This window comes from Myxocyprinus asiaticus, chromosome 6 (assembly GCF_019703515.2).
Source record: "Myxocyprinus asiaticus isolate MX2 ecotype Aquarium Trade chromosome 6, UBuf_Myxa_2, whole genome shotgun sequence".
Taxonomy (NCBI): domain Eukaryota; kingdom Metazoa; phylum Chordata; class Actinopteri; order Cypriniformes; family Catostomidae; genus Myxocyprinus; species Myxocyprinus asiaticus.
Genome location: NC_059349.1, coordinates 53,313,311 through 53,341,309, shown reverse-complemented (window position 1 = coordinate 53,341,309; position 27,999 = coordinate 53,313,311). Strand labels below are relative to the sequence as shown.

The 27,999-nt window shown below is 36.3% G+C and overlaps 1 protein-coding gene across 1 annotated transcript; it reads left to right on the top strand.

The window, feature by feature from the left end:
* Positions 1 to 27,843, top strand: cers4b (ceramide synthase 4b). Its single transcript, XM_051700882.1, has 11 exons — positions 1 to 405; positions 4,043 to 4,230; positions 11,478 to 11,595; positions 14,000 to 14,118; positions 14,464 to 14,521; positions 17,882 to 17,932; positions 22,302 to 22,394; positions 23,063 to 23,191; positions 23,570 to 23,676; positions 26,746 to 26,902; positions 27,039 to 27,843. Exons 2-11 carry the CDS (start codon positions 4,058 to 4,060, stop codon positions 27,240 to 27,242), a joined length of 1,209 nt encoding a protein of 402 aa, XP_051556842.1. The 5' UTR covers positions 1 to 405; positions 4,043 to 4,057; the 3' UTR covers positions 27,243 to 27,843.
* Positions 27,844 to 27,999: the final 156 nt, after the last annotated feature.

Genomic DNA, 27,999 nt, shown 5'->3' with positions numbered 1-27,999 from the left:
GCGCAGTACAGTCTCACTCCATCAGCAGAGAGACAGATATCACGAACATCAGCGTTTTCTGCACATTTATATGGATATAATATATATATACAGCGATCCAAAGGAATCGGCTATTCTTATTTGTTTGTTTTTTAAACAGATGTATTTATTTGTAAGTTAATTGCACCAACGCTACCAAAGGGCAATCAAAGAGAATGTCGTTTGAAGATTATTTTTTAGGATTTCTAATGTCGTATTTTGGACTGTGATTACATTATAAGCAAGAGTCCGGATGCAAATCTCCATGGCCAATAATTTGCGCAAACTCCGCTAATCAGAACTGCACGCATCATTCACCTGCATACACCCGAATACAGAATAACAGGAGGAAACCCATCAGTGACCGTATAGAAGACATAACTGAAGGTATTTTACGTTTTGAGTTTTTGCTTATAATTCAGTCAGTGTGTTTTGCCACTTACCATGCTGTAAGGTTTTTTTCTTTCTTGTAAAACAAGAATATGTCTCATTGTTTAAGCAAAGGTATCAGCTGTCATCTGCTGGTCAGGTGGTGTTTCAGGCAGGTGTGCCATGAAAATATACACTACAGACAAGAAAGATAACTGACATCACATCAAAGTTTTATCTTGATGGACATGACGGCTTCTCTTATGGCATATTATACCTAACTGTCTAACATACATAGCTATTTACCATGGATGCAAATCTGTGTCATTCTCACACACAAAAAATGCCATATTACTACCATGTTTTTTGGGCATGTACCACGGTAGTACCATGTTTTTTTGGGCATGTACCACGGTAGTACCATGTTTTTTGAGCATGTACCATGGTAGTACCTTGTTTTTTGGGCATGTACCAGGTTAGTACAATGTTTTTTGGGCATGTACCACGTTAGTACAATGTTTTCTGGGCATGTACCATGGTAGTATTATGTTTTCTGAGCATGTACCATGGTAGTACCATTTTTGGGGGGAATGGACCATGGTAGGTTCATGTTTTCTGGGCATGTACCATTGTAGTACCATGTTTTTGGGCATGTACCATGGTACTACCATGTTTTTTGGACATTCACAACGGTAGTACTATGTGTTTTGGGCATGTACCCCATAACAACAATGTTTTTTTAGGCATGTACCATGTTAGTACCATGTTTGTTTGGGCATGTACCACATGGTACTACCATGTTTTTGGGCATGTACCACGGTAGTATCATGTTTTCTGGGCATGTACCATGGTAGTACCATTTTTTGGGGGAATGTACCATGGTAGTATCATGTTTTCTGGGCATGTACCATGGTAGTACCATGTTTTTTGGGCACGAACCGTGGTAGAACCATGTTTTTTAGGCACAAACTGTGGTAGTACCATCTTTTTTGGCCATGTACTACAGTATTTCCATGTTTTTTGAGCAAGTACTGTGGTAGTAGCATGTCTTTTGTGCATTTACCGTGGTAATACCATGCTTTTTTGGGCATGTATCACTGTAGTAATACGATTTTTGGGGCATGTACCATTGTAGTACCACATTTTTGAGCATGTACAATGGTAATACCGTGTTTATTGGGCATGTACCATGGTGCTACCATGCTTTTTGGGCATGTACCGTGGTTGTACCATGTTTTTTGGCACGTACAGTGGTAGTACCATGTTTTTGGGACACAAACCGTGGTAATATCATCTTTTTGGGGCATGTACTATGGTATTTCCATGTTTTTTGGGCATGTACCATGGTGGTAGCATGTCTTTTGGGCATTTACCACCATAGTAATGTGATTTTTTTGGGCATGTACCGTGGTAGTAGCATGTCTTTTGGGCATTTACCATGGTAATACCATGTTTTTTTAGTACATACTGTGGTAGTACCATGTTTATGGGGCATGCACTACTGTATTTCCATGTTTTCTGGGCATTTACCATGGTACTACCATGTTTTTTGGGTATGTACCACCATAGTAATGTGATTTTTTTGGGCATGTACTGTGGTAGTAGCATGTCTTTTGGGCATTTACCACCATAGTAATGTGATTTTTTTGGGCATGTACCGTGGTAGTAGCATGTCTTTTGGGCATTTACAATGGTAATACCATGTTTTTTTGGTACGTACCATGGTAGTACCATGTTTTTGGGGTATGTACTACTGTATTTCCATGTTTTATGGGCATGTACCATGGTACTACCATGTTTTTTGGGCATGAACCACCATAGTAATGTGATTTTTGGGACATGTACCATTGTAGTACCACGTTTTTGAGCATGTACAATGGTAATACCATGTTTTTTGGGCATGTACCTCGATACTGTCAAGTTTTTGGAATACCATGATACTACCATGTTTTTTGGGCGTGGGCCACAGTAGTACCATGTTTTTTGGACATGTACCACGATACTACCATGTTTTTTGGGCATACAACAATACTACCGTGTTTTTAGGCATGCACCATGGTAGTACCATGTTTTTTGGGGCATGTACCACGGTAGTACCATGTTTTTTGGGCATGTACCATGGTAGTACAATGTTTTTTGGACATGTACCACGATACTGCCATGTTTTTTGGGCATACCACAATACTACCATGTTTTTGGGCATGCATCACAGTAGTACCATGTTTTTTGGGGCATGTACCATGGTGCTACCATGTTTTTGGCATGTACCACAGAATTACCATGTTTTTTGGGGCATGTACCATGGTGCTACCATGTTTTTGGCATGTACCACAGAATTATCATGTTTTTTGGGGCATATTCCATGGTGCAACCATGTTTTTTGGACATGTACCACGGTAGTACCATGTTTTTTGGACATGTACCATGATACTGCCATGTTTTTTGGACATGTACCACGGTAGTACCATGTTTTTTGGACAAGTACCACGATACTGCCATGTTTTTTAGGCATGTACCACAGTAGTACCATGTTTTTTGGATGGACATGTACCACAATACTACCATGTTTTTTGGTGCATACCACAATACTACCATTTTTTTTTTGGGCATGTACCATGGTAGTACCTTGTTTTTTTGGGCATATACCACAATACTACCTTGTTTTTGGGCATGCACAATGGTAGTACCATGTTTTTGGGCATGTACAACGATAGTAACGTGATTTTTGGGGCATGTACCATGGTAGTAACATGATTTTTGGGGCATGTACCACGGTAGTAACATGTTTTTGGGCATGTACCATGGTAGTAACATGTTTTTGGGCATGTACTACAGTTGTACTATGTTTTTGGGCATGTACTAGGGTAGTAACGTGATTTTTGGGGCATGTACCATGGTTGTACCATGTTTTTGGGCATGTACCACGGTAGTAACATAATTTTTGGGGCATGTACCATTGTAGTACCATGTTTTTTAAGAATGCACCATTGTAGTACCATGTTTTTTGGGCATGTACCATTGTAGTACCATGTTTTTTAATAATGCACCATTGTAGTACCATGTTTTTTGGGCATGCACCATGAAACTACAATGTTTTTTGGGCATGTACCATGGTAGTAACATGGTATGCTTTGAAATATCATAGAGAACCATGTAAATATGGTAAGGGTTCCCATGGTGATTTGTGATAGTGTTGTCTTGTAAATGAGTACAATCTAAAAAAAAAGTCATGGAGATTTCTATAGTGAACATATTTTTTCTAGTTGTGCTCAGCTCTAAAATATTTCACTGACTAAAAATTTGTCCTTGTTTAAATGCTTGTGTAGACACCATTAAAGGTGACATTTATACATGAATTATAATTGTTTTAATCTAATAGATCCAAAGATTAAAACCTGGTATACAAACTGAAAACCATCCTAATATCTATGTTTAAAATTGATTGAAAATGACTTCTAAAACAATCCTTATTAAGTAATCATGAATAAGTGAAGTGGAAAGGTTATGGAAGTTCATTGTCCAGAATAGTGTGGGAATCCTGCATGGTACATGAATATGGTAATTGTTTAGTACCATGCTATTAAAGGGTTAGTTCACAACAAAATTAAAGTCATACAGGTTTGTTTACACTGTTGTTTTGTTTATATTCTTGTAGTTTTTGCACAGCTCAATGATGGAGCAGATCAGCGATTGGTTCTGGAATCAGGAATACTGGCTTCCTCCTGGGATCAGCTGGGAAGATATGGAAAAGATGGAGGGACCTTGGAGGCCTCTCCCACGGGATCTGCTCATCTCTCTGCCAATAGCTCTGGGATTCATCATGCTTCGTTATGTGTTTGAGAGGTCACTGATGACTTTATCACATCCTGAGGGGGTTTACTGTCATTAACTGCTTACGAGGTTCTGACCTGAATTTAAATCACAATATGATTTAGGCTGAATCAGTTACAAATTGTAGGCCTATTAAAAAGTTGAAGCCCACTGAAAATGCAACTGTTACAACGTATTATGGTTATACATTGTAAGTAGCTTGTAGTACCATGTAAATGCCATGGTATATATAGTAATCATTAAATACTATGATTAAAGTATCATAATATTAGGCTTGCATATGATACTTTCAGGACTTTCAGGGCCCCGGTCCTGTTGCTCCAGGGATCCATCAGTTGAGCTACTGCGCAATCTGATCACACTTAAACAAGCATAATCATAGTTTATGGTGGTTTTTATTTTTTATTTTTTTTCATTTAATTTTAGAAAAAACAGTAAAAATGCATGCTTGAAAACTATGGTTAAACTGTTAGTACAAAACATTTGCACCATTGTAGTTTAGTTTCGTATACGGGTTTTTACAGCCATGGAAAACAAATTTGTGATTTTTTTAGGCCTGGAAAAGAACTTGAATTTCCTAAAACGTATAAAGTTATTGAAATCTCCCTGGAGTCACAAGTTCGAATCCAGGGCATGCTGAGTGATCCAGTCAGGCTACCTAAGCAACCAATTGGCCTGGTTGCTAGGGTGGGTAGAGTCACATTGGGTTAACCTCCTCATGGTCGCTATAATGTGGTTCTTGCTCTCGGTGGGGCGTGTGGTGAGTTGAGTGGATGCCGCGGAGAATAGCGTGAAGCCTCCACACGCGCTATGTCTCTGCGGTAACGTGCTCAACAAGCCACGTGATAAGAAGCGCGGATTGACGGTCTCAGGCAACTGAGATTCGTCCTCCGCCACCCAGATTGAGGCGAGTAACTAAGCCACCATGAGGACTTCATAGAAACTGCTATGTGAGTCCAATCTCTATAATATTATTTTTAAAAATCCCTTTACAGTAATCAACTGGAAAAAGTCATAGAAAATCGTGGAAATTCATTAATCAAAAGTATACCTGTTTATAAAAGTTAATGTGTGGTATTTGTACAATGGTAACAAAACCAAATTTTTTAAATGATGGTTTCTATTAAAGGCATCCTTACTGTAGTGTTTCTATTAGAGGTCGACCGATGGTGGATTTTGCCAATACTGATAACTAAGGTGGTGGAAAAGGCAGATAACCAATTAATTGGCCGATAGTTTTTAAAATTGATTAATAGAACAACATTTTCTTAGTCGGCACAGAAATAGAGGCCAGAGTCCAAAATGAATACAATCCCAGATGTAGTTTATTTTTCAACCATTATCCCAATAATAATAATAGTAATAATAATAAAACTAAGATTTGGTGCATAACGTGGGACTTTTAATTCTAAACAAGCCTGAAACACACGGGACTCTTATTTTGAAATGACGGAGACTTGACTTAGTTACAATGCTCAATGTATATATATATATATATATATATGTATATAATATTTACCAAATTAGGCTTTTTATAGCCTATATTATTATTACTATTATTATTCACTAAATTAAGTTTGAAACACGATGTATGTGCTGAGGGACGTTTCTATATTCTTTTTCTTTGCATGTCCTTGCTTCAATTAAAAAAACATAATTATCAGAGGCACATGGAGGAATTAAAAAAAATATCAGCAACTATCGGCTTAGATTTTTTCCGATAACGATAGTAACTATCGGCACCGATTAATCAGTAATACCGATATATCAGTCTACCTCTAGTTGCTATGGTAAAATCATCATAAATTTCTGTAAGTTACCAAAAGTTAAACTGTGGTAACTTATTAGGTACTATTCTCATCAAAAATAGAAAAATGAAATTAATCAAAATGGCAAAAAGATTATAAAAGCTTTTTACACTGCTTGAAAGAAATATCGTATCATTTCTTTTGACTTTACAATCGTAACAATAACTATAGTAACTGTAGTATTTTGGTGAAAATTAAAATTTATATTGTTTTTTAACTTTATATTTACTTTATTTTTCTTCTCGTAATTAAATAGTAAGTTAAAGGTGCTGTAAGCGATTTTTTCATGGAAAGGTATGCAAACAGTTTAGTACTCCCTGAAAGATATTAATGAAATAAGTGTCGTGAGATATCTCACCGGTCTCTGTGACAGCTCTAGACTCTGTAAACAGCAAACAGAAATGTGTCCGCGGGCCACGGTCAATGACGCTTTCTGCCTGTCAATCATTTTGCGTGTTCTCAGAGTATTGTAGTTCCAGCGAATTATTGAGGCTTAATGGCATTTTTATGCCATGTTGTTCATAACAGTTGTCAGTTGAGGGCGCTGTTTTACTACTGTTGATTTTGACAATTGTTTCGGCACGATGTTGGTCTCAATAAAGCTCATTTGCTATATTTGGAGTGCGGGGTTTTGGAAAGAGGGGGCGTGGCTAATCCAGCGGCTCAGTTTGTGGAAATTTTAGAACGGCTAAAATCGCTTACAGCACATTTAATTTGACTTATTAGTAGCGTTTGCTTAGGCAAGCTTGAAGCATTACTTATTTTTGCTCACATTCCTTAATATTGAATATTGAATTTAAAAATCTACTTCTTCTGAGACTCTTACATGCAGGAATCTTTTCTCTTACTGAGTTGTTTCGCTTCCATATAAAATCAGACTCTTTGTTTAGTTTTGCACGTTTGCCATCTGCTGTCACGTAACTTTACGCGCTGTCTTTGTGAATGATGACCTGACTGTCAGAGAGTCATGCATGAAGCAGGTGTGTGTTTCTGTGTATTGTGTAAGCACACCCAAGGGAACACACGAAAAGTAGTGTGATGCAAGATGGGAGGGGAACACTAAATCAACACACAGCAGCAGGCAAACAGTGTATGTGAGAGTTGCTGCTGCAGCAGATCGCTATAGCGACACAAAGAGGTGTCAGATGATGCGGTGAACCCTCTCTCCTGTGTTTGGTCCTGTATCGTCTTTCAGCAGTCTTAATGACAGTGCAAATATATTCATACGCACAGGCATTGTTAAACATATAACATCATATCTGACTCTTTAATATCTCAGTTGCTTCTCCTAGCTTCAGCCATAAAATAGAGAGTTTATTTTAAAATGAAAATGAAATGGCATTTGCCTATGAATCTTTAACTGTAGATTTCTCGTTTTGTTTGATTTCACATTGACTTTAAGTCTCGGATCTTTCTCCAGAGAAAAAGACGCCATGCAGTAATATCACACGTGTCTCCTCTAGCGTTTCAGAAGAAATCTCAGCAATGTCTAAGATACCAAAATCTTGCAATCAAACATCAGAGATCTGAAACATTTCAAATCAAATTCTCCAAAGAGCAAATGATCTGCTTTATACAATCCACATTCATTGTATAGCTCTATGCTCTTATTATATGACAACAGTTGACTTCTTTGTGTCTAATCTTAGTTCTCCAAATGAGAAACATCTGACAAAGTTTATACTTGAATGAAACTTATCTGAAAACCTCATTGAGTCTTTTGAGCTGTAAAAGAGCAACTTATATGCAATATATCATTTTTATTTTATTTTTTTCACCCAATTTGGAACGCCCAATTCCCAATGCGCTTTTAAGTCCTTGTGGTCACGTAGTGACTTGCCTCAATCTGGGTGGCGGAGGATGAATCCCAGCTGCCTCCGCGTCTGAGACCGTCAACCCACGCATCTTATCACATGGCTTGTTGAGCGCGTCGCCATGGAGACATAGCGTGTGTGGAGGCTTCACACCATCCCTGTAGCAACCACGCTCAACTCACCACAAGTAATTATAGCGACCACGAGGAGGTTACCCCATGTGACTCTACCCTCCCTAGCAACCGGGCCAATTTGGTTGCTTAGGAGACCTGACTGAAGTCACTCAGCACGCCCTGGGATTCGAACTAGTGAACTCCAGGGGTGGTAGCCAGCGTCTTTTACCACTGAGCTACTCATTATTTTGTAGGAATAAAAGCTCAGTTATATTAAGTACATTGTGTAAAAAATCCAACCAGATCTAACAATGTTCATTCTACTTAATTAAAATACACACATCAGGCTAAAAAATATTTTTTAGAGAAATGTGATATTCTCCATCCATAGTGCATTTTTTGCAGTAGGGATGGGCGGATCAATCCTCAAGTATCGATACTTCCGATACTGTTGTTGCATCGAGAATATCGATCCTCGCATAAAAATATTGATTCTAAAGTTGTTGTTTTTTTAACAAATAAAATTACTATTTAGTTGCAATGAAAATGAATGCATATTATAAGCTTTAAAGTGAAAAAAGAAGTAAATATTAGCAAACAGAACTATTTTTGTTCTTCCGCTCAGCTTAACGAGAGACCTGCTGAAAGACTCAAGATACACAATGATACACACAATATGATGGGTTTGTTTGTAAGTTTATTTAAATTACTGTATTGAAACATTGATAATTTTCTGTAATTGTTGTCAGTAAATGATACCCTTACGAAAGTTAACCGTGGTTTTACTATAGTAATATTGTAGTAACCATGACTGTAGTAACCATGTTTTTTGGCAGGAACCATAGTTCTGATACAGTCAACTATGGTTTTACTACAGTAATACTGTACAGTGATTTTGTGGTTACTATGGTTTTAATACAAATACCATGGTTAAACTATGGTCAATGTCACAGATCTATAATATAGATACAGTGTATAGAACAGTGGTCACTGTAGTAAAATGGTTAATTTTTGTAAGATTAAACAAAACAGAAGTCTATAAATTTTCCATTAAATGTAAAAAATATAGATTTTAAAAATAATATGTAAAATGACCCATTTTATCCCAAGAATTAGCATAAAAAATTTAATAAAAACATCCATTTAATAGATGTATCGGTGGGCGATATTGGCCTTATAAATTAACTAAAGGGGTCATGACATGAGGAATACAATTTTCCTTGATCTTTTGACATATAAGAGGTCATTGTACTATAAAAACATACAGTGAGCTTCAGAACTTAATAGAGCATTTATTTAAACCAAGCTGCAAAAACCACTCGTTCTCTACTTCCTCCACATTGTGATGTCACACTATGGTAGACATTTGCACCTGACCGCCTCCACAACAACACATCAACGCCTACTTTACCTTTAATCACTTCCGTAGTCCTGCCCACTAGCGGTGAGCAGTGAGATGGCAAATAGAGAGAGCCGGTCAGTCAAGAGAAGAGAGCCAATCAGTGGGCGTGTAATGTAAGGTCTTAAAGGAGAAGCCAAAACCGAGTTTTTCTAACCGAGGGTCAGAATAATGGTGGAAAATGATCATGTTTAACAAATATATGACTGTTTTTTTTTTTTTTTTACTAATATTATAAGTTAGGGTTAGGAACCTCAAGGAACATATTCAAATAATAAAAAAAGGCATATCATGACCACTTTTAAAGAGCACCTATTATGGTATTTAAACGTGCCTAATTTTGTTTTAAAGGTCTCATACAATAGATTTACATGCATCCAAGGTCAAAAAACACTTTAATTTGCTCATAATTTAAATTGCAGCGTTACCGTTTTTTCCCAGTGTCAAAAACAACTCGTTCAGTGATCCATTCTAAAGGATTCCTCCTTTCAGAGAGTCTACTCTGCTCTGATTGGTCAGATGTCCCAGTCTGTTATGACTGGTCTACCGCTTAGTGTAGTGTTTGAGGGCGGGTCAAAGCTATTCGCGAGCAGCCAATGAAGACCAGAGGCGGGTTTTATGTTACCAAATTACGTAGGTTAGTACAGGAAGTAAGTCTGGAATTACTAACGACTGGTTTCAGGTGTTCAGAATCGGTTCTTTCTTTTGGGAGTCAATAACTCCATTTGTCGTGCACTTTGATTTTTGAAACAGCTATATAACACACTACATGAAAGGTAATATTTGAAAAACCATAATAGGTGCTCTTTAAGCTACTTAAAGGGTTAGTTCATCCACAAATGAAAATTCTCTCATGACTGACTCACCTTTAAGCCATCCCAGATGTGTATGACTTTCCTTCTTCAGCAGAACCGAAGTGAAGATTTTTAGAAGCACATTTCAGCTCTGTTTGTCCATTCAATGCAAGTAAACAGGTGCCATTAGACTTCTGGCTGTCTGACAGTCCAAAAGTCATATTTAATCAGCATAAAAGTAATCCACACAACTCCAGTCGATCAATGAATGTCTTCTGAAGCAAATCGATAGGTTTGTTTTAAAAAATATATTGATAATTAAAACAGTTTTAACTTTAAAAAAATCACTTCCTGCTAGCAGTGAATGCATCAGTGACGTAAGCGCAATGGCGCGTTCACGCGAGAAGACACGGAAGTGTGCGCTTTGTACACAATGTCACGCGAGAGTTAGGTCATTTCAAACAGCAATACAGTGCTGGCCGGAAGCAACGATTTAAAGTTAAAAATGTTTTATCGATCTGTTTCTTACACAGACCTATCAGTTTGCTTCAGAAGACATTCATTGATCGACTGGAGTCGTGTGGATTACTTTTATGCTGACTAAATGTGACTTTTGGACCGTCAAACAGCCAGCAGCCTGATGGCACCTGTTTACTTGCATTATATGAACAAACAGAGCTTAATTGTGCTTATAAAAATCTTCACTTCGGTTCTGCTGAAGAAGGAAAGTCATACACATCTGGGATGGCTTAAAGGTGAGTCAATCATGAGAGAATTATCATTTTTGGATGAACTATCCCTTTAAGCTTTTTTTTCAGTCAGAGCTGAATTTCTAATCTAAATGATGGTGACTTCAAATAAAACGCCAATATTTAACACAAAACAGCATGGGTAACACTAAACAGAACTGTTAACACAACTACAAACCTTCTTAATTACCAACAACAACTATTTGCGCTCCACATAAACTGCCATACCTTACCCGGGCTTATAAAATTAAATATTTGTGAGTTTATGGTCACTCCCCCAAACACAGCTCATCTGAAACGATTGACTTTAAAAATAATTGAAATAATTATTTTTATTTTTTATTGTTTAATTGTCTTTTTAATTATTTTTTTTTATTAAAAAAACTGATTAAAAAAACCCCCAAAAAAACATTATTGATTGAAATAAAAAACATAAATACAATTCATCAAAAGAGCTACAATTTATAACATACAATTGACTAAGTGTGTGAGGTTTCCTGCACTGTACAAATAAGTAACAAAAAAAGACATTGATTAAATACTTCTTGTCCTGAAAACTTTATTTCCTGTTTCTCCATGCAGAGGTGTAGCACTTCCTCTAAGCAAAGCTTTAGGGGTGAAAGATCGAGTTTGTTTGAAAGTCACTCCTGCCCCAACTCTGGAGGCCTTTTACACTAAAAACAGCAGACAACCGGCACAGGTTAGTACACACACACACACACACACACACACACACACTTTCCCTGTAACTTCACACTATTTTTGCCTTCGAAGACATCTCCAAAGGGAGGTTTTGTCAGATTTATCTCACTTATAGCTAAGTAAATCCACACACATACATACACACCTGCAACTCACACAAACACACATGCAAACAAAAACACAGGTATGCATCTGCATACACATATGCAAACATATGGATCTGAGAGATTATTTACCAACCCTTGTTGTTTTTGCATCTTAACCTTACCGGAAAATCTTTAATCCCTTGCAAATAAGGGTGTATATGTCTAACCACATACGAGACCAGAGGGGACGTTTTTTTTTTTTTTACAAACACTTGAAGGGTTTAACGATTATCCAGAACAAGCCTACAGATACTCCAGCTTCCTGAGACCCCCGCGTGAATGCTGTGTGCATTTTCCGTTTCCCTTTTTGATTTGTAACTAGTAACCAGAGTTGGGTAATGTTACTTTTAAAAGTAACTTGTTAGAATATTGCATTACTCTTTAAAAAAGTAACTTAATTAATTAAAAGTACATTTTTATGGAAAGTAAAGCGTTATGTTACTTTTGCGTTACTTTATTCTCACAGCCACTTTCTCTTCTGCTGTGCTATGCATTCCATACAAATAAGCCATGCATTGCATACAAGAGACATTACAGGTCATGCTAGCTACTGTACAACACTCATGTCAAAACAATTAATTAATTTTAATTATCACACATTATACATATACAGTGAAATTCTTTTTTTCACATATCCCAGCTAAGCTGGGGTCAGAGTGCAGGGTCAACCATGATAGAGCACCCCTGGTGCAGATAGGGTCAAGGGCCTTGCTCAAAGGCCCAACAGTGGCATCTTGGCAGTGCTGGGGTTTAAATCCCCAACCTTCTGATCAGTAACCCAGAGCCTTAACCGTTGAGCCACCACTGCCCCAGAACAACATAGTAAATAGATATTTAGAAAGCAGGTCTTCACATCATATTTATAAAAAAGAATCAATAACATGAATATGCATGATTTGTTTTTCCATCAACATGGCAGCCAATATGAATAAAGAATAACCACTGTCTTACCTAAAGCAGCAAAGTCCAACACTTGAACCTGAATATATGTCATCATGTGCTGTGCCCATCGACAATGCCAGAGTCAACTTGAGATGTTTTTCAGAAGTCAGGATAAAATTCAGTGGGGAATGCCAGCCTAATATGTTCAAGGAATGTGTCTGATAATAAAATAATAGAAGTCATCTCAGTGCAAGCTAGTTTTGAGTTGATCCACGGTGCGTACAGACGCCACAACTTCAAAGGCGCATTTTAATACAACTTGAATGGAATAGTTTTTAATGCCACCGAAATGTCATAAAAACAGTTTGTTTCATGAATCGAACTACTTGTTTCTTATAAAACAAAAATGTAGAATCTTTTTAGAAACTAAGACATTTTCTCTGCATACACAATCGATGTACAACGTTGCTCAGAGCCACTGATCCAGAGTCAGCTTTTCTCATCCCATTCTCCCAGTTACGGGGAGCTGTATCACGGAGTAGTTCGGCTGCATAAGTCAGTGAATTGAGCGAGTATTTCACCCTGTGTATCATGTCGTGGCCAGTGGAAGACTGGAAGGCATTCCCCAATTTGGAATGCCCAATTCCCAATGCGCTCTAAGTCCTCGTGGTGGCGTAGTGACTCGCCTCAATCCGGGTGGCGGAGGACGAATCTCAGTTGCCTCCACGTCTGAGACCGTCAGTCCACGCATCTTATCACGTGGCTTGTTGAGCGCATTACCATGGAGACCTAGTGCGTGTGGAGGCTTCACGCTATTCTCTGCAGCATCCATGCACAACTCACCACACACCCCACCGAGAGCGAGAACCACATTATAGCGACCACGAGGAGGTTACCCCATGTGATAACACACTTATAATAGAAGTCTATGGGGCAAGTGTACTGGAGTGTTTAATAGCAGAAATATGAATCTTGTAGCACTTATATTAATTCATTTAAAAAGTTTGATATTTGAGTTGTAAAGTTGTCTAACTTGTCCTTTTGAGGTGGGACTAATTTTCTATGTGGATGAACTTGCAATATTGGCGTAATTCCTGTGGGTGTAGTTTGCACTATGTAAACAGTGCTTTATGGATAGTTAATGTATGCCGCTTTCTGGTCTCGTGCCAACATGTGTAATGTTTACATTACTGAGGTACTTTCAAAATAGTGTGATAGTTTCGTATTTAAATGTTTATTTGTGTTGCTGTACACTTGCCCCATAGACTTCCATTGAAAGTGTATTGACCTACAGTATGTTTTTCCAGGAATATACCTTTAATGAACCTTGTTCAATGTCATTTAATAGATGATATATTGCATTTTGTTATCTAGAATGAGATCGCCAGCCTCGTGAAACAAAGCAGCTTGACTCATAGACAGGTGGAGACCTGGTTCCGTAATCGTAGAAACCAGGATCGGCCGAGCAACAGTAAGAAGTTCTGTGAGGCCAGGTAAGTTCTTGATTGTCATTGGAGAATCTTTTTAAGTTTCACAAAGAACTTTTAATCTCTAGATGTTTAGAAAAGCATCAATGCATTGGCGCTTTAAAGAACCCAGAAACCAAAACACACTGATCTGAAGAACTTCAATGTAACACCAAGAACTGTACAGTAGCCAAAAATGTCTCTTTATCTGAAGTTAATGTTCTGCAAAGAACCAATGGAAACCCTTTATTTTTAAAAACATACAGTGCATGATTATTTTCATTTTTTTTCTTTTTCTTTTTCTTTTTTTCTGTAGTTTACCATAGTAACCATATTTTTACCATATATACCTATTTTTTTTGTTTTTCCAAGCTGGAGATTTGTGTTCTACCTGGTTGCTTTTACCACGGGACTTGCTTCTTTAATTAACGTGAGTTGATATTTGAAGCTTTATTCCCATATGAGCTAAAGTGTGTCTCGGCCCTTTGTGTTTTGTGTCTTTCGAGTAGTGCCCTAATTACAGTCCCCTAGTTAGGGTCTTAACAAAGAGATGGTTTAGTAATACTGTTTTCTCCGGAGGCTTCTTCCAACTGGCATGTGTTAAAGGGATAGTACACGAAAAAAATAAAATTCTGTCATCATGTACTCACCCTTGTGTTGTTCAAAACCGGCATGACTTTTTTTTTATCCCCTTTTCTCTCCAATTTGGACTGCCCAATTCCCAATGCTCTCTAAGTCCTCGTGGTGACATAGTGACTTGCCTCAATCCGGGTGGCGGAGGATGAATCTCAGTTGCCTTCGCTTCTGAGACCGTCAATCCGTGCATCTTATCACGTGGCTCGCTGTGCATGACACCGTGGAGACTCACAGCATGTGGAGGCTCATGCTACTCTCCGCGATCCACGCACAACTCACCACGCGCCCCATTGAGAGTGAGAACCCCTAATCATGACCATGAGGAGGTTACCCCATGTGACTCTACCCTCCCTAGCAACCGCTCCAATTTGGTTGCTTAGGAGACCCGGCTGGAGTCACTCAGCACGTCCTGGATTCGAACTCGTGACTCCAGGGGTGACAGTCAGCGTCAATACTCGCTGAGCTACCCAGGCCCCCAAAAGGTAAATTCTTGAAGAATAATGCTAATTGTTTTTAATGAAGATAAGCTCCAAAATGACAAAAAAGCACAATAAAAATATAATTTAAATTGTATAATATGACTTGTGCACTATATTAATAGTCTTCTGAAGCCATATTTTTGTTTTGTGTGAAATCTAGCTCTCCTTGTATCGCAAGCCCTTTCGACATTTAATCACGTGCAGGATATGTATTACCAATATCCATAATTACATTTTCAATAGGTAGAATGCTTCTTGTTTTGGGTCTTTCTTTATTTTATAGGACAGTAGATTATGACAGGAATGTAGGGTTGAGAGAGAGAGAGGGGGAGCTGGCTCAGGATATGACCCAGGTCAGACTCAAACCTGTGTCCCTGTGAGCAAACAGCTCTTATATGTCCTGAGCACCACAGCACAGCCCACTGCACCACGGCTCGGACTAGAATGCTAATTCTTGATATTAGGAGTGGAATTACTACTGGTAAAAATGCTCATTTTTGATATCAGTAATTAGGTTTTGCACTAGTTAAAATGTTCATTTTTAATCAAATGTAAAAAATGACATCATTACTTGTGGAAATACCCATTCTGGATTTCAAAAATGGAATTTCAACTTAATAAAAGCTGTAATTTGTGATATCTGTAACTGCATTTTCACTAGTATAATTTCACAATCAAGTGTCAAAATGTGATTTACAGATATCTACAATTTATTTCTTACTAGCTAAAATTCCAAATACACATTTTTGCTATCAATAATTACATTGTTACTAGTGCAAATGTCCATTTCTTATATCAACAACTGAGGTACAACTAGTAAAAATTAGTTTTTCACTAGTGGCAATGCTTATTTCAAATATAAATAAATTAAAGAGTAATTACAGGGTGGGGCCTGGGTATCTCAGCGAGTATTGACGCTGGCTACCACCCCTGGAGTTGCGAGTTTGAATCCAGGGCTACTGAGTGACTCCAGCCAGGTCTCCTAAGCAACCAAATTGGCCTGGTTGCTAGGGAGGGTAGAGTCACATGGAGTAACCTCCTCGTGGTTGCGATTAGTGGTTCTCGCTCTCAATGGGGCGCGTGGTGAGTTGTGCGTGGATCGCGGAGAGTAGCATGAGCCTCCACACGCACTACATCTCCGCGGTAACGCACTCAACATGCCAAGTGATAAGATGCACGGATTGACGGTCTCAGACACGGAGACAACTGAGATTCGTCCTCTGCCACCTGGATTGAGGCGAGCCACTACGCTACCACAAGGACTTAGAGTGCATTGGGAATTGGGCTTTCCAAATTGGGGAGAAAAGGGGAGAAAAAAAAAAAGAGTAAAAGTCTTAAAATGTCTTAAATTCAGTCTTCTTAAATATCTTAAATGGTATAGCAAAAGTCTTAATATCATATACGTTAATAGGTCTTAAATTTGGGGACGGAAAAACAGGAATCGTGACATTGCCTATTGCGATTGTTATTAAACTTCAAAACGCTACGATTGAATGAAATAAATGCGTGCGCTGTGTGCTTCAAAGTGAAGAGGCGGTTGCATAATCTTCAAGCACGCGGAGAGCTCATGATACTGTGTTTCCAGCGGTTTCAGAGCGGTTCATAATTAGAGAGTACTAGTGAGTTTAGGGTGTTTATATTGTAATACGTAAGAGTGCATATTTTATTTCCCTCATCTGTTTGAATGAGCAGCTTTGATCAGTGAAGCACAGACATTTCAAAATAAGGGTCCTGGGCCTGTTTATAGTCAAAAGTCACAGTACATCTGGGATTTGATTCAATTTGGGCTCATGTAGCTCACTTTCAGGCCCACACTGTCACATTCAATATATATGACTTTTAAAAACTATCGGCAGATAAAAACAGTATTGCCTTTTTTTAAAAACATTATTATTGTATCCACGTAATCCAATATCGGTTAACTTCTAATTTGTATGTATTGATATATTGATATGTATACACTCACCGGCCACTTTATTAAGTACACCTGTACATCTACTTGTTCATGCGATTATCTAATCAGCCAATCGTGTGGCAGCACTGTAATGTATAAAATCATGCAGATATGGGTCAGGAGCTTCAGTTAATGTTCACATCAACCATCAGAATGGGGAAAAAATGTGATCTCAGTGATTTGGACCATGGCATGATTGTTGGTGCCAGATGGGCTGGTTTGAGTATTTCTGGGATTTTCACACACAACAGTCTCTTGAATTTACTCAGAATGGTGCCAAAAACAAAAGACATCCAGCAAGCGGCAGTTCTGTGGACGGAAACGCCTTGTTGATGAGAGAGGTCAGAGGAGAATGGCCAGACTGGTCCAAGCTGACAATAAATTCTTCTAAATTTTTCTTTTTGTGTTCCATGGAGGAAAGAAATTCAGGTTTGGAACGACACGAGAGTGAGTAAAAGATGATATAATTTAATTTTATATTCCTTTAAACACTTCTTATAAACTGCCATGTGTTAAATGAAGAATCGTCCTTGAAGTATTAGCTTACTTGTCAAAAACGCAAATGATTTTTGGAAACAACACCGTGTGGCTTTCATTGTATGACTGTCACTTTTGTTGTCACACAGTTAAAGTAGTTTTCTTGTCATTTTGATCTCACTGTTTCAGTGTAATTAATGCCGTGTGTCTACCACTGAGTGCTGTTTTTTCCTCTTCCTCATAGACGTCGTGGTTCTGGGATCAGAGAAACTGCTGGAGGGGATATCCTCAACAGGTGAGCTCACCTGTCTGAATGATTTAAACATTCAACCTTATAGTGTGTTTGTATAGCACACAACGCCTCGGTGGGTAAACAAGTAACATACAATTATCTTGTAAGATATATAGAACATTTGTGTATGTTCTGCCAAATATATTCTCACCCTATAGGTTACATACTATGACAATGGCCCATTTCAGAGATAAATTCAGGCCTATATAAGAATCATACCTAACTATTTTCAGAGAATCGACTTCGACTTCAGGCACTTTTAGCACTGTGGATTTCTTCTAGAAAGTAAAGTCTTGTTAAAACGTTTTTCTGTATGTACATGCATCACAGTAGATTTATGTCATTTTTGTCATGAAAATTCCCAGCACACTGTCATTCCCAGCATATCTCAAATACTGTATTGTGTTCAATAGAATTCTGTGCTGGAAATGACGCTGATGGAAATGATATTTTTTTTAAATAATGTGACCGACTCCCTTGTTTTGCTAAGGATAGTTTCATAGCTAACATGTTATGTGTCCTAAATACACACAATTACAACATATTTTCACACTTTTTGCTTAATTTGGCTAAATTAAGGCTTGATTGATAAAAATATATATAAGTGATATTTCCCTCGATTTTTCTTTGTTTTGTCTCATATTTCATCCAAGCATGTTCTTCACTGACACTTTTGTCCACTTGGTTAACAAGTACACTAACTTTTGAAAAAACTTTATTAGGAACATTTGACAAAACTTTATTAGGGGCAAGATTGTATGTTGTGGTGGAATGACGCCACAACAGTGGGATAGTCGTCATTTATAAAACATTTAGAGAAATCATTTTCACATAATAAATATTAAAATTAAGGCTGTCAATTGATTAAAATTTGCAATCGAATTAATTACATGGTATGCCGATTAATTCGAATTAATCGCAATTAATCGCATATATAAATATTAGCTGAGAAAGCCCTTCAAATAACAATAATTAAATATATAATTATTAAATAATTATAAATTGTTATATTTAAATTATTAGAAATAATATATATATAAAATAATAAAAAATAATAATAAAAAATAATAATACAGATAATTAACATGCATTACATTATTGTGGCACACGACTGAATCATTAAAAAATATGGTAACACTTTACAATAAGGTTCCATTTGTTAAAATTAGTTAATATGAACTATCAATGAACAATACTTTTACAGCATTTATTCATTTTATTAATTATTTAACATATACTAATACATTTTAAAATCAAAAGTTGTATATGAGAACATTAGTTAATGCACTATGAACTAACATAAACTAACAATGAACAGTTGTATTGTTATTAACTAACATTAACAAAGATGAATAAATGCAGTAGAAAATCTATTGTTAATTATTCACGATACCTAATGCATTAACTAATGTTAACGAATGGAACCTTATTGTAAAGTGTTACCAATAAGACAATACAAAACATGTCTTCAGAATGCAGAACTGTATATTGTTTATTTGCATATTATTGAACATAAGCCAATCATTGGCCTACAGTTCACAGCGATACATCTTGCAATTGAATTCGTCAAGCTGTCCGAAACAGATTTATTATAAGGGCTTGTTTAAGGATGCGTGAATGTACACCTACATCAGATGGACGCTTTTGGAGCACCTCTGTTGCGTTGCGTCATAAACATAATGTTTTTAGGTCGCTATGTCAAGTTAAATGTAGTTTAATACTTAGAAAAACACATTTTGAGATCCCTGTGTTCAGAATTGTGTTTAACCACAAGAACGCATCTGGTTTATGCTGCACTTTCTGCTGTCAGTAAGTGTGGTTTGTTCTCTGTATAAGCTGCACGTTGCCTATACAGCTGGAGTTTCGCTTACTGCCCCCTGGAGAAAACAGGTGGTACTTCAAACTTGAATTCTGGTCCGGGGACATGATTAATTGCGTTCATTTTTTTAACGCGTTATTTTTTATATAATTAAATGCACTGAATTAACGCATTAAATCGATGCGTTTATTTCTCTCTTTGCTTAGATGATCATAGTTTTAAACATGGAATAATTAGTATTTTTATAAAGGATTTTTCATATTAACAGTTAATTAATTTAATATGAATAGTTTAATATTGAAAGTCTGGGACGCGGCTAAAACTGACAAATCTATACATAAAAGGCATTTGAAAAGTACCAAAAATTAATGATGAAGTCCTGGTAAAAAGTTTCCAAGTGACCTTTATATAACAAAAAGAAGAAAGTTGAAATCTGCTTGTTTTTCAACCCCTGCGACATGAAAGTGCCTGAAGTTTAGGAAACATCAATATAAGAATCATGCCAAACTATTATCAGAAAAACTTGTATAATATCAAGAAAAATTATGCTTTCCTTCAAACATTTATACAACATTTCTGTTTGGATGCTGGTTGACCAAACTGGAGCACTACCAGTCAAAAGTTCGGACAAATTTAATTTAATTTACATTTCTCGCAATCTTAATACTCATACTCCTGTTCTATTTCTACTAAACTCTTACTTACCTAGTTTACAGTAATTCAGGCTGTTGTGTTGTATCAAATGCTCTCAAAAAAAGGATTTTTGCTGCTTGTTCATTTTACGTAATGAAATAAAGCAACACAATCCTAGAACATTTTGACAGAACCTGATTTCATTGCGTTCTATCCATTTAAATTTGTAATATGGAAGTTTACTTAATCCATTTGAGTTGGGACTACATGAATACTTTTTGTGGTGTTAATGTAGCATTAATGAAACTGGGCAGGGGATTTCCATTTCCTAGCATGCATTGCACAGGACTCTATAGGGAGAGTTTTAATCAAATTAATTCGAATTAATTGCATATATGAATATTTGCTGTTAAAGCCCCTCAAATAACAGTAATTCAGTATATAATGATGAAATAATTTTAAATAGCTGTATTTAAATAATTACAAATTATATATATATATATATATATATATATATATATATATATATATAATAAATATTATAAAAATAATATTCAGATAATTAAAATGCATTACATTATTAAGCATTGATAAGACAATACGAAAAGTGATTGATTATTTGCATATTATTGAACATAAGGCAATCATTGACCTACAGTTCACAGCAGTCCATTTTGCAAGTGAATTTGACAATCAGTCCGAGATTTATTATGACGGCTTGTTCAAGGACGTTATTTAAATCTTTTTTTTTTATCCCCTTTTTCTCCCCAATTTGGAATGCCCAATTCTCACTACTTAGAAGGTCCTCCTGGTGGTGCGGTTACTCACTTCAATCCGGGTGGCGGAGGACAAGTCTCAGTTGCCTCCGCTTCTGAGACCGTCAATCCGTGCATCTTATCACGTGACTCGTTGTGCATGACACCGCGGAGACTCACAGCATGTGGAGGCACATGCTACTCTTCGCAATCCATGCACAACTTACCACACGCCCCACTGAGAGTGAGAACCACTAATCGTGACCACAAGGAGGTTACCCCATGTGACTCTACCCTCCCTAGCAACCGGGCCAATTTGGTTGCTTAGGAGACCTGGCTGGAGTCACTCAGCACGCTTTGGACTCGCTACTCCAGGGGTGGTAGTCAGCGTCAATACTCGCTGAGCTACCCAGACCCCCCCATAGTTTAATTCTTAGAAAAAGATGTCTTGAGATCCCTAAGTTCGGATTTGCACTCCATCAAGCTGTGTTTTGAATGCAACAACGCATCCTGGTGTTGTGCTGTCTGCTGAAGGGTTGGTTTGTTCTCTGTATAAGCTGCGTGTTGCCTATACAGCTGGAGTTTCGCTTACTGCCCCCTGGAGAAATCAGGTGGTACTTCAAGCGTTTAACACGTTAAATCGACATCCCTAGTTATTTTATGTGTTTTTGTGCAAGATGAATATAAAGGGGGATACTTGTTGGTGATTCATGCTTGGTTATGTTGAGATTTAGAAGAGTTTCTGTGATGTTGGAGTTTTGGGGGTTACCATTATGGTGAAGAGTGGAGCTTGAGCTAACTGTCACACATGAAATTGATTGCACGCTTCGTTGAGTAAATGCTGTGCTAACTATAGCATAGTTGCTAAACTACACTCTGTAGTGCTTCCAACCAGCATGTATTTAGTGTGCTATCATTCATTTTCACTAGCTAGTTGACACGCCTAATTTTGTTGGATTTAACCAATTAAACTATGTTCTCTCCACAAAGTATTTGTGTTGAGATTACATTGTAAATTTAAGTAAATAAGACTCATTTTTAACATGTGGAAACACTGTCCACGATTGAAATATTTTTTTAAGTGTGTGATGTAATGATGTCACTCTTCATACTTAACCCTATGAGCATTGTTTTCTTTAATGTCTTGTGTTTGTGTTGCCTGTAGCCTGTGCAGGATGTTCATTACTGGTACTACATGCTTGAGCTGGGCTTCTACTGGTCACTTCTGCTCTGTGTGTCTGTGGACATCAAGAGAAAAGTAAGACTTCCTGCGAAACATCTCACACAATTTTGTCCCACAGAAGAGATATTTGCCTTTTTAACTTTCCAAGTGTCTCAGCAATAATCCTGCAAATAAGTTAAATGTCACAGGCAAGATATAATTGAACACCAAGGTGTAGACGTTGTATTGAATCCAAATGTCAATGTACACGTCCAGAGGAAAGTTGCTTTCATAGTTTCAGTTTTGTTGCATTTAAGCATCGGCGATGTTTCTCCAAATAAATAAAACAATAAACATAAATGTGACAATTGTAAGAGTGTAGAGCTATAAAAACGAATGAATGGCATAGCTCAGATTGGAGTTTATATCTCTGACTTCAGTATCTTGGCAAATCTCAAAAAAGCAGGAGACTTAAGCAGAAGTCTCTTTTTGCTCTCCATTTAACCTCATTGCTGTCTAGGACAAACAATTAAGATACTGAAGAGATCTCATTTGTGATTCCTGTGGGTTTGGCTGTTACTGTAGGCGTTGAAATACAGCTTGTCAACAAGCCATCTATTGTTCGAACGGATTTGTCCTTTTGCATATAACAGGTTTTATTTCCTGATAGTGCTGCTCAAAATGTTTCCTTGTATGTTGTCAATCAAAGGATATTCTTATGTCTATTGCCTTCTGAATTACCACTTATCTGGATGATGTTTCAGGATTTCAAAGAACAGATCGTCCATCACTTTGCCACGATATTCTTGCTCAGTTTCTCATACTGTTCCAACTACATTCGGGTCGGCACGCTGGTGATGCTCGTCCACGACTCCTCGGATTTCCTCCTCGAGGTACAAGCTGAGTCACACTTTCATGGTGTAAAACTGTGAAAAACAACGCCACAAAATCCCCCTGTTTCCCCCAGTCATTCCTTTTGAATTGTTTCATTTAATTTCCTGTTTTACAGGTTTATTTCCTGTTTAAGTCATGCCTTTGTCATGTTACTATTACTCACACTTAGGGATGCTGATTTGAACAAACCACTAAACCTACGCACCAGTTTCGATATTACGCCAGAACATTTCGACATTGGTTCATTGCAACACTGGCATGTCTTGTGACAGTTTTATTGATTTTAAAGTTTAGGATCCTGTTTATAATGCTGATATTTTAGTGAAGCTGAATGTTTTGACAAGTTGAACACAAATCTCTCTCTGCTCTTTCTACAGTCTGCCAAAATGTTCAACTACGCCGGATGGAAAAAAATATGTGATCCATTGTTTGTGATTTTTGCTGTTGTATTCCTGGTCACACGCCTGGTTGTGTTTCCGAGCAAGTAAGAATTTGATCAAAATTGCTCTTTCCAACCATGAAGTATCAAATAACAACAACCAATCAATTTACCATCATTAAAATACTCAACCAGTATCATGTAGATCAGAGATTTTCAAACCGCTAGGCAGCACTTTAAGAGGGATAAAAATGTGATTTCTTACTATATGAATCATATTATTAAAGGTAAGCAATAACTATATTAGTATACTATAAGATAGTGAACTGAAAACATTAATATTTCTATTTCAGAGTGTTTATCTGCCCGTACATGCATTCCAGAATAGTTTATTTCTCAATCTTTTTCCTTGCTCATTAAAGGTTGTAAGTCAATATTCTGTGTACATTTGCTTTGGAAAAGTGTGAAAAATGATGCATTTGAATTGAATTACAATTGTTTCTCATTAGGTGAATAAAATGGAAGCCCATTTCCGCCACATAGAAAAAAAGTCATAATTATGAGATTACTTTTTAGATAAAAAGTTTTACTTTTTAATCTCATAATTATGACTTTTTATTTCAACATAATTACTTTGTATCATCATTTTGATATACCAGTGGTGGAAGTGGGCTTCCATATGTTTATGATACAGAGTCATAATTATGAGATAAAAAGTCAAAAGTATAAGATTAAAAATCATAACTATGAGATAAATGTAAAAATTATGAGATTTAAATCATAATTATGAGATACAAAGTCAAATTATGAGATAAAAAGTCAAATTATGAGATTAAATGTCAAAATTTTGAGATTAAAAGTCATAAGTATGAGATAAAAAATAAAAATTATGAGATTAAAATTTGTAATTATGTGACAAAATAATATGATTATGAGATTAAAAATCATGATTATTAGATTAAAAGACAATTTGCTAGATAAAAAAATCAAAATTATGAGATAAACAGTCATAATTATGAGATTAAAAGTCAAATTTGTTAGATAAAAAGTCATAATTATGAGATAAAGTTAACATTTTGAGATTAAAAATCATAATTATGAGATAAAAAGTCATAATTATGAGACAAAAAATGATCATTATGAGATTAATAATCATGATTATGAGATAAAAAGTCAAATTATGAGATTAAAAGTAAAAAAAATTAGATAAAAAAAATCATAATTATAAGATTAAAATTTGTAATTATGAGACAAAATATGATTATGAGATTAAAAGACAATTTGTTAGATAAAAAAATCAAAATTATGAGACAAAAAATGATCATTATGAGATTAATAATCATGATTATGAGATAAAAAGTCAAATTATGAGATTAAAATTTGTAATTATGAGACAAAAAAATATGATTATGAGATTAAAAGACAATTTGTTAGATAAAAAATCTAAATTATGAGATAAACAGTCATAATTCTGAGATTAAAAGTCAAATTGTTGAGATAAAAAGTCATAATTATGAGATAAAGTTAACATTTTGAGATTAAAAATCATAATTATGAGACCAAAAATGATCATTATGAGATTAATAATCATGATTATGAGATAAAAAGTCAAATTATGAGATTAAAAGTCATAATTATAAGATTAAAATCATAATTATGAGATAAAAAGTAAAATATTATGAGATTGAAAGTCAAAATTGTTGAGATAAAAAGTACATGATGTCTACAAAATGTTTCGATGAAGGTCCGTATTTTAAGAGCTCGAGCATTAAGTGCAGGGCAGTGCCTTAAGTCATAAGTGCTAAGTCAGTGGGCATGGCCATGTAGTTTTGGTATTTTCGTGCAAGTATGCGCTGTAGTCTAGGCTCAAGTGGGTTTGGCGAAATCGCCTGCACAGCGCGTAAAAAGGCAGAAAGTGCCGTTTAATTCTGAGGTTCTTCTCCGGTTATTCCAGCATCTGCATCCTATTATACAGTCCATTCCCTCAAGCACCAGTGATTTAAACAAAGACAGCACATTCTTAAGGAGTTAGTTGTGTAAATGGACTGTATGCAATGAATTACAAGAATTGAAATATGAACTTACGTTCTTTCGTCCTTGATGAATATTTCTATGACAGCGACACGCTCCTTTTATACTCATGGAAAATGTGATTCTCGTCAGAATTTGGATGTATGCACCGTTAAATTAATTAATTAATTATTATTAATCATTTTCATCTACTGACACACAAATCATGGCCGGTATAAACGGTGATCGTATCGGCGCGCACTTCACTTCTACGGTCGATTCTGATTTGGACAAATTAAATTCATTTATTGAAACATGAAAAAATTAAACTAAAAATATTTCTAAATTCAAATTACACTTCAAACGAAATTAAAATATAATAAAAAATGTTACTAGAAAAATACTAGTCAATATTAAATCATAAATACGACTGTAAATATACTACATAAAAACATAACAATAAAAATAATAATTGAAAAAATAAACCTCAACACACATCTCATAATTTATTTCAACAAACGACTTCAACAGCGATCGTAAAGGACATTATTTGATGTTCCTCTATATTTTCAGAATTTGGGCATGAACTTTATTACCACATGCTGGTGAAATCTCCAAACTGCAAATGCAGGAACTGAATTTGGAGTTAAGAGTTGGTATTGAAATGTCTTAGCGCAATGACATATTTATCAGGAAAATAGCAAACTGTGCTTTGCGTATCTGCATTTACGTACAATAAACCCACAGTTTGCGTACATACACCCACAGTAGCGCAAACACTCCCACCCACGCGCTCTTTGCGCTGGCACAAAAATTGTGCTTAGTAGATGTAGCGCATGACCATAGTGCGTAAAGCTGCGTTTAATCATAATTTTGGTTTACCAAAGCACTATAAAAAATACATTGTAGTTCAGTGAAAAATTAAAGCCATTTATTTTGTTTGGGAGCAAATTTTGTCTGTAAAATATCATGCTTAGTGTAAATGAGAATATATAGTGGTCTTCGTATTTTAGGATGGGGGTCCTGATCTAGATGTTTGTTCTGTGGCTGTAATTAAATATCATTGTATTCTTATTTTATATCCTTCTTTTTCGGATAATCCTCTTCAATGTGAGCTGATAGTCACAGAGCATTGTTAATCTGTATGCATTTTCTCTCCTGTAGGATCATCTACACCACTCTTGTTTTATCTATGGAAGCGTATGAACCCTTTATGGGATATTATTTCTTCAACGTTCTGCTGATGGTGCTGCAGGCCCTGCACATTTACTGGGCTTATCTTATCCTCAAAATGGTCTACAAGTTCCTGTTCTTTGGGAAGGTAAATCAATCAGTCTACTGTATCTATCCATCCATACATCCAATAATTTGCTGAATTTAATTTCACTTCCAAAGCCACAAATGCATTCTCAGGTCATTCTCACTTTTACACTTCTCTCTAATCCATTCACCATCAGCTGGACAAGGATGAACGCAGTGATGTTGAGAGTGACCCAGAGGAGGAAGAAAATGAGGAAGAGAAGGAAGAAGATCATTCTTCCTGGAGGAAGAGGAATGTTGTGCTGGATTCCAGACTGGCCATGCTCAGCTCCAGCTGTGTCTTAAATAACTTGACCCATCAGAGAGCTGGCACAAACAGACGACTGCCTAAAGCTAGATAGCAACAATGATGTACTTGTTTCAAAATCAAATGAGAAAGCTGAGGTGTGTCCCGTGTATAAATGATCTTCTATCTACATTTTTCCATCCTAAATTGCATTTACTTTAAGAATGTTGCAGTGAGAACGTCCACTTTCAAATACATTGTGCTTATCAGAGACTCAATTGAGCACACATTATTAAACTGCATCTGTGCTGTAATTTCATATACACAAATGACTAAATAAAGGATGAAATATTTTTGTGGGTGGGGTAGACTATGGATATCTTAATGTATTTAATGTTGCCTAATTGCTTTGTTAAAAGAGCAGAATTGAATACTACTTCATTAATGAGAATACTACTTGCTGATATGCATTTAACTCATATAGGCAACTATAAGAGATCTGCACTGTAGTTCTATATCATACACTAATGTACGTCTCACAAATGACATCTTTGCATAACTTAAAATACGCTATTTATTGTGCACCAATCTGAGAGCGTAAATATGTCAAATGAATGATTTATTTTGTAAATAGAGCAACTGTAAGTTTATGACGATCACTGTGGTATTTATTTATAATATATTCTGGTAGATTATATGAATTATGTTGTAAAACATCTTACGTTTGTGTTGTTTTCTTTTGTTTAATCAATGGTCAGTTTTACCTTTAACCACAATACATTCATCCATCTACACTTGATGAATGCAGTATTCATCCAAAAGATAATCAACCATATCTTTTCGACTTTTTAAAGAATTTTATAGCACGAGCT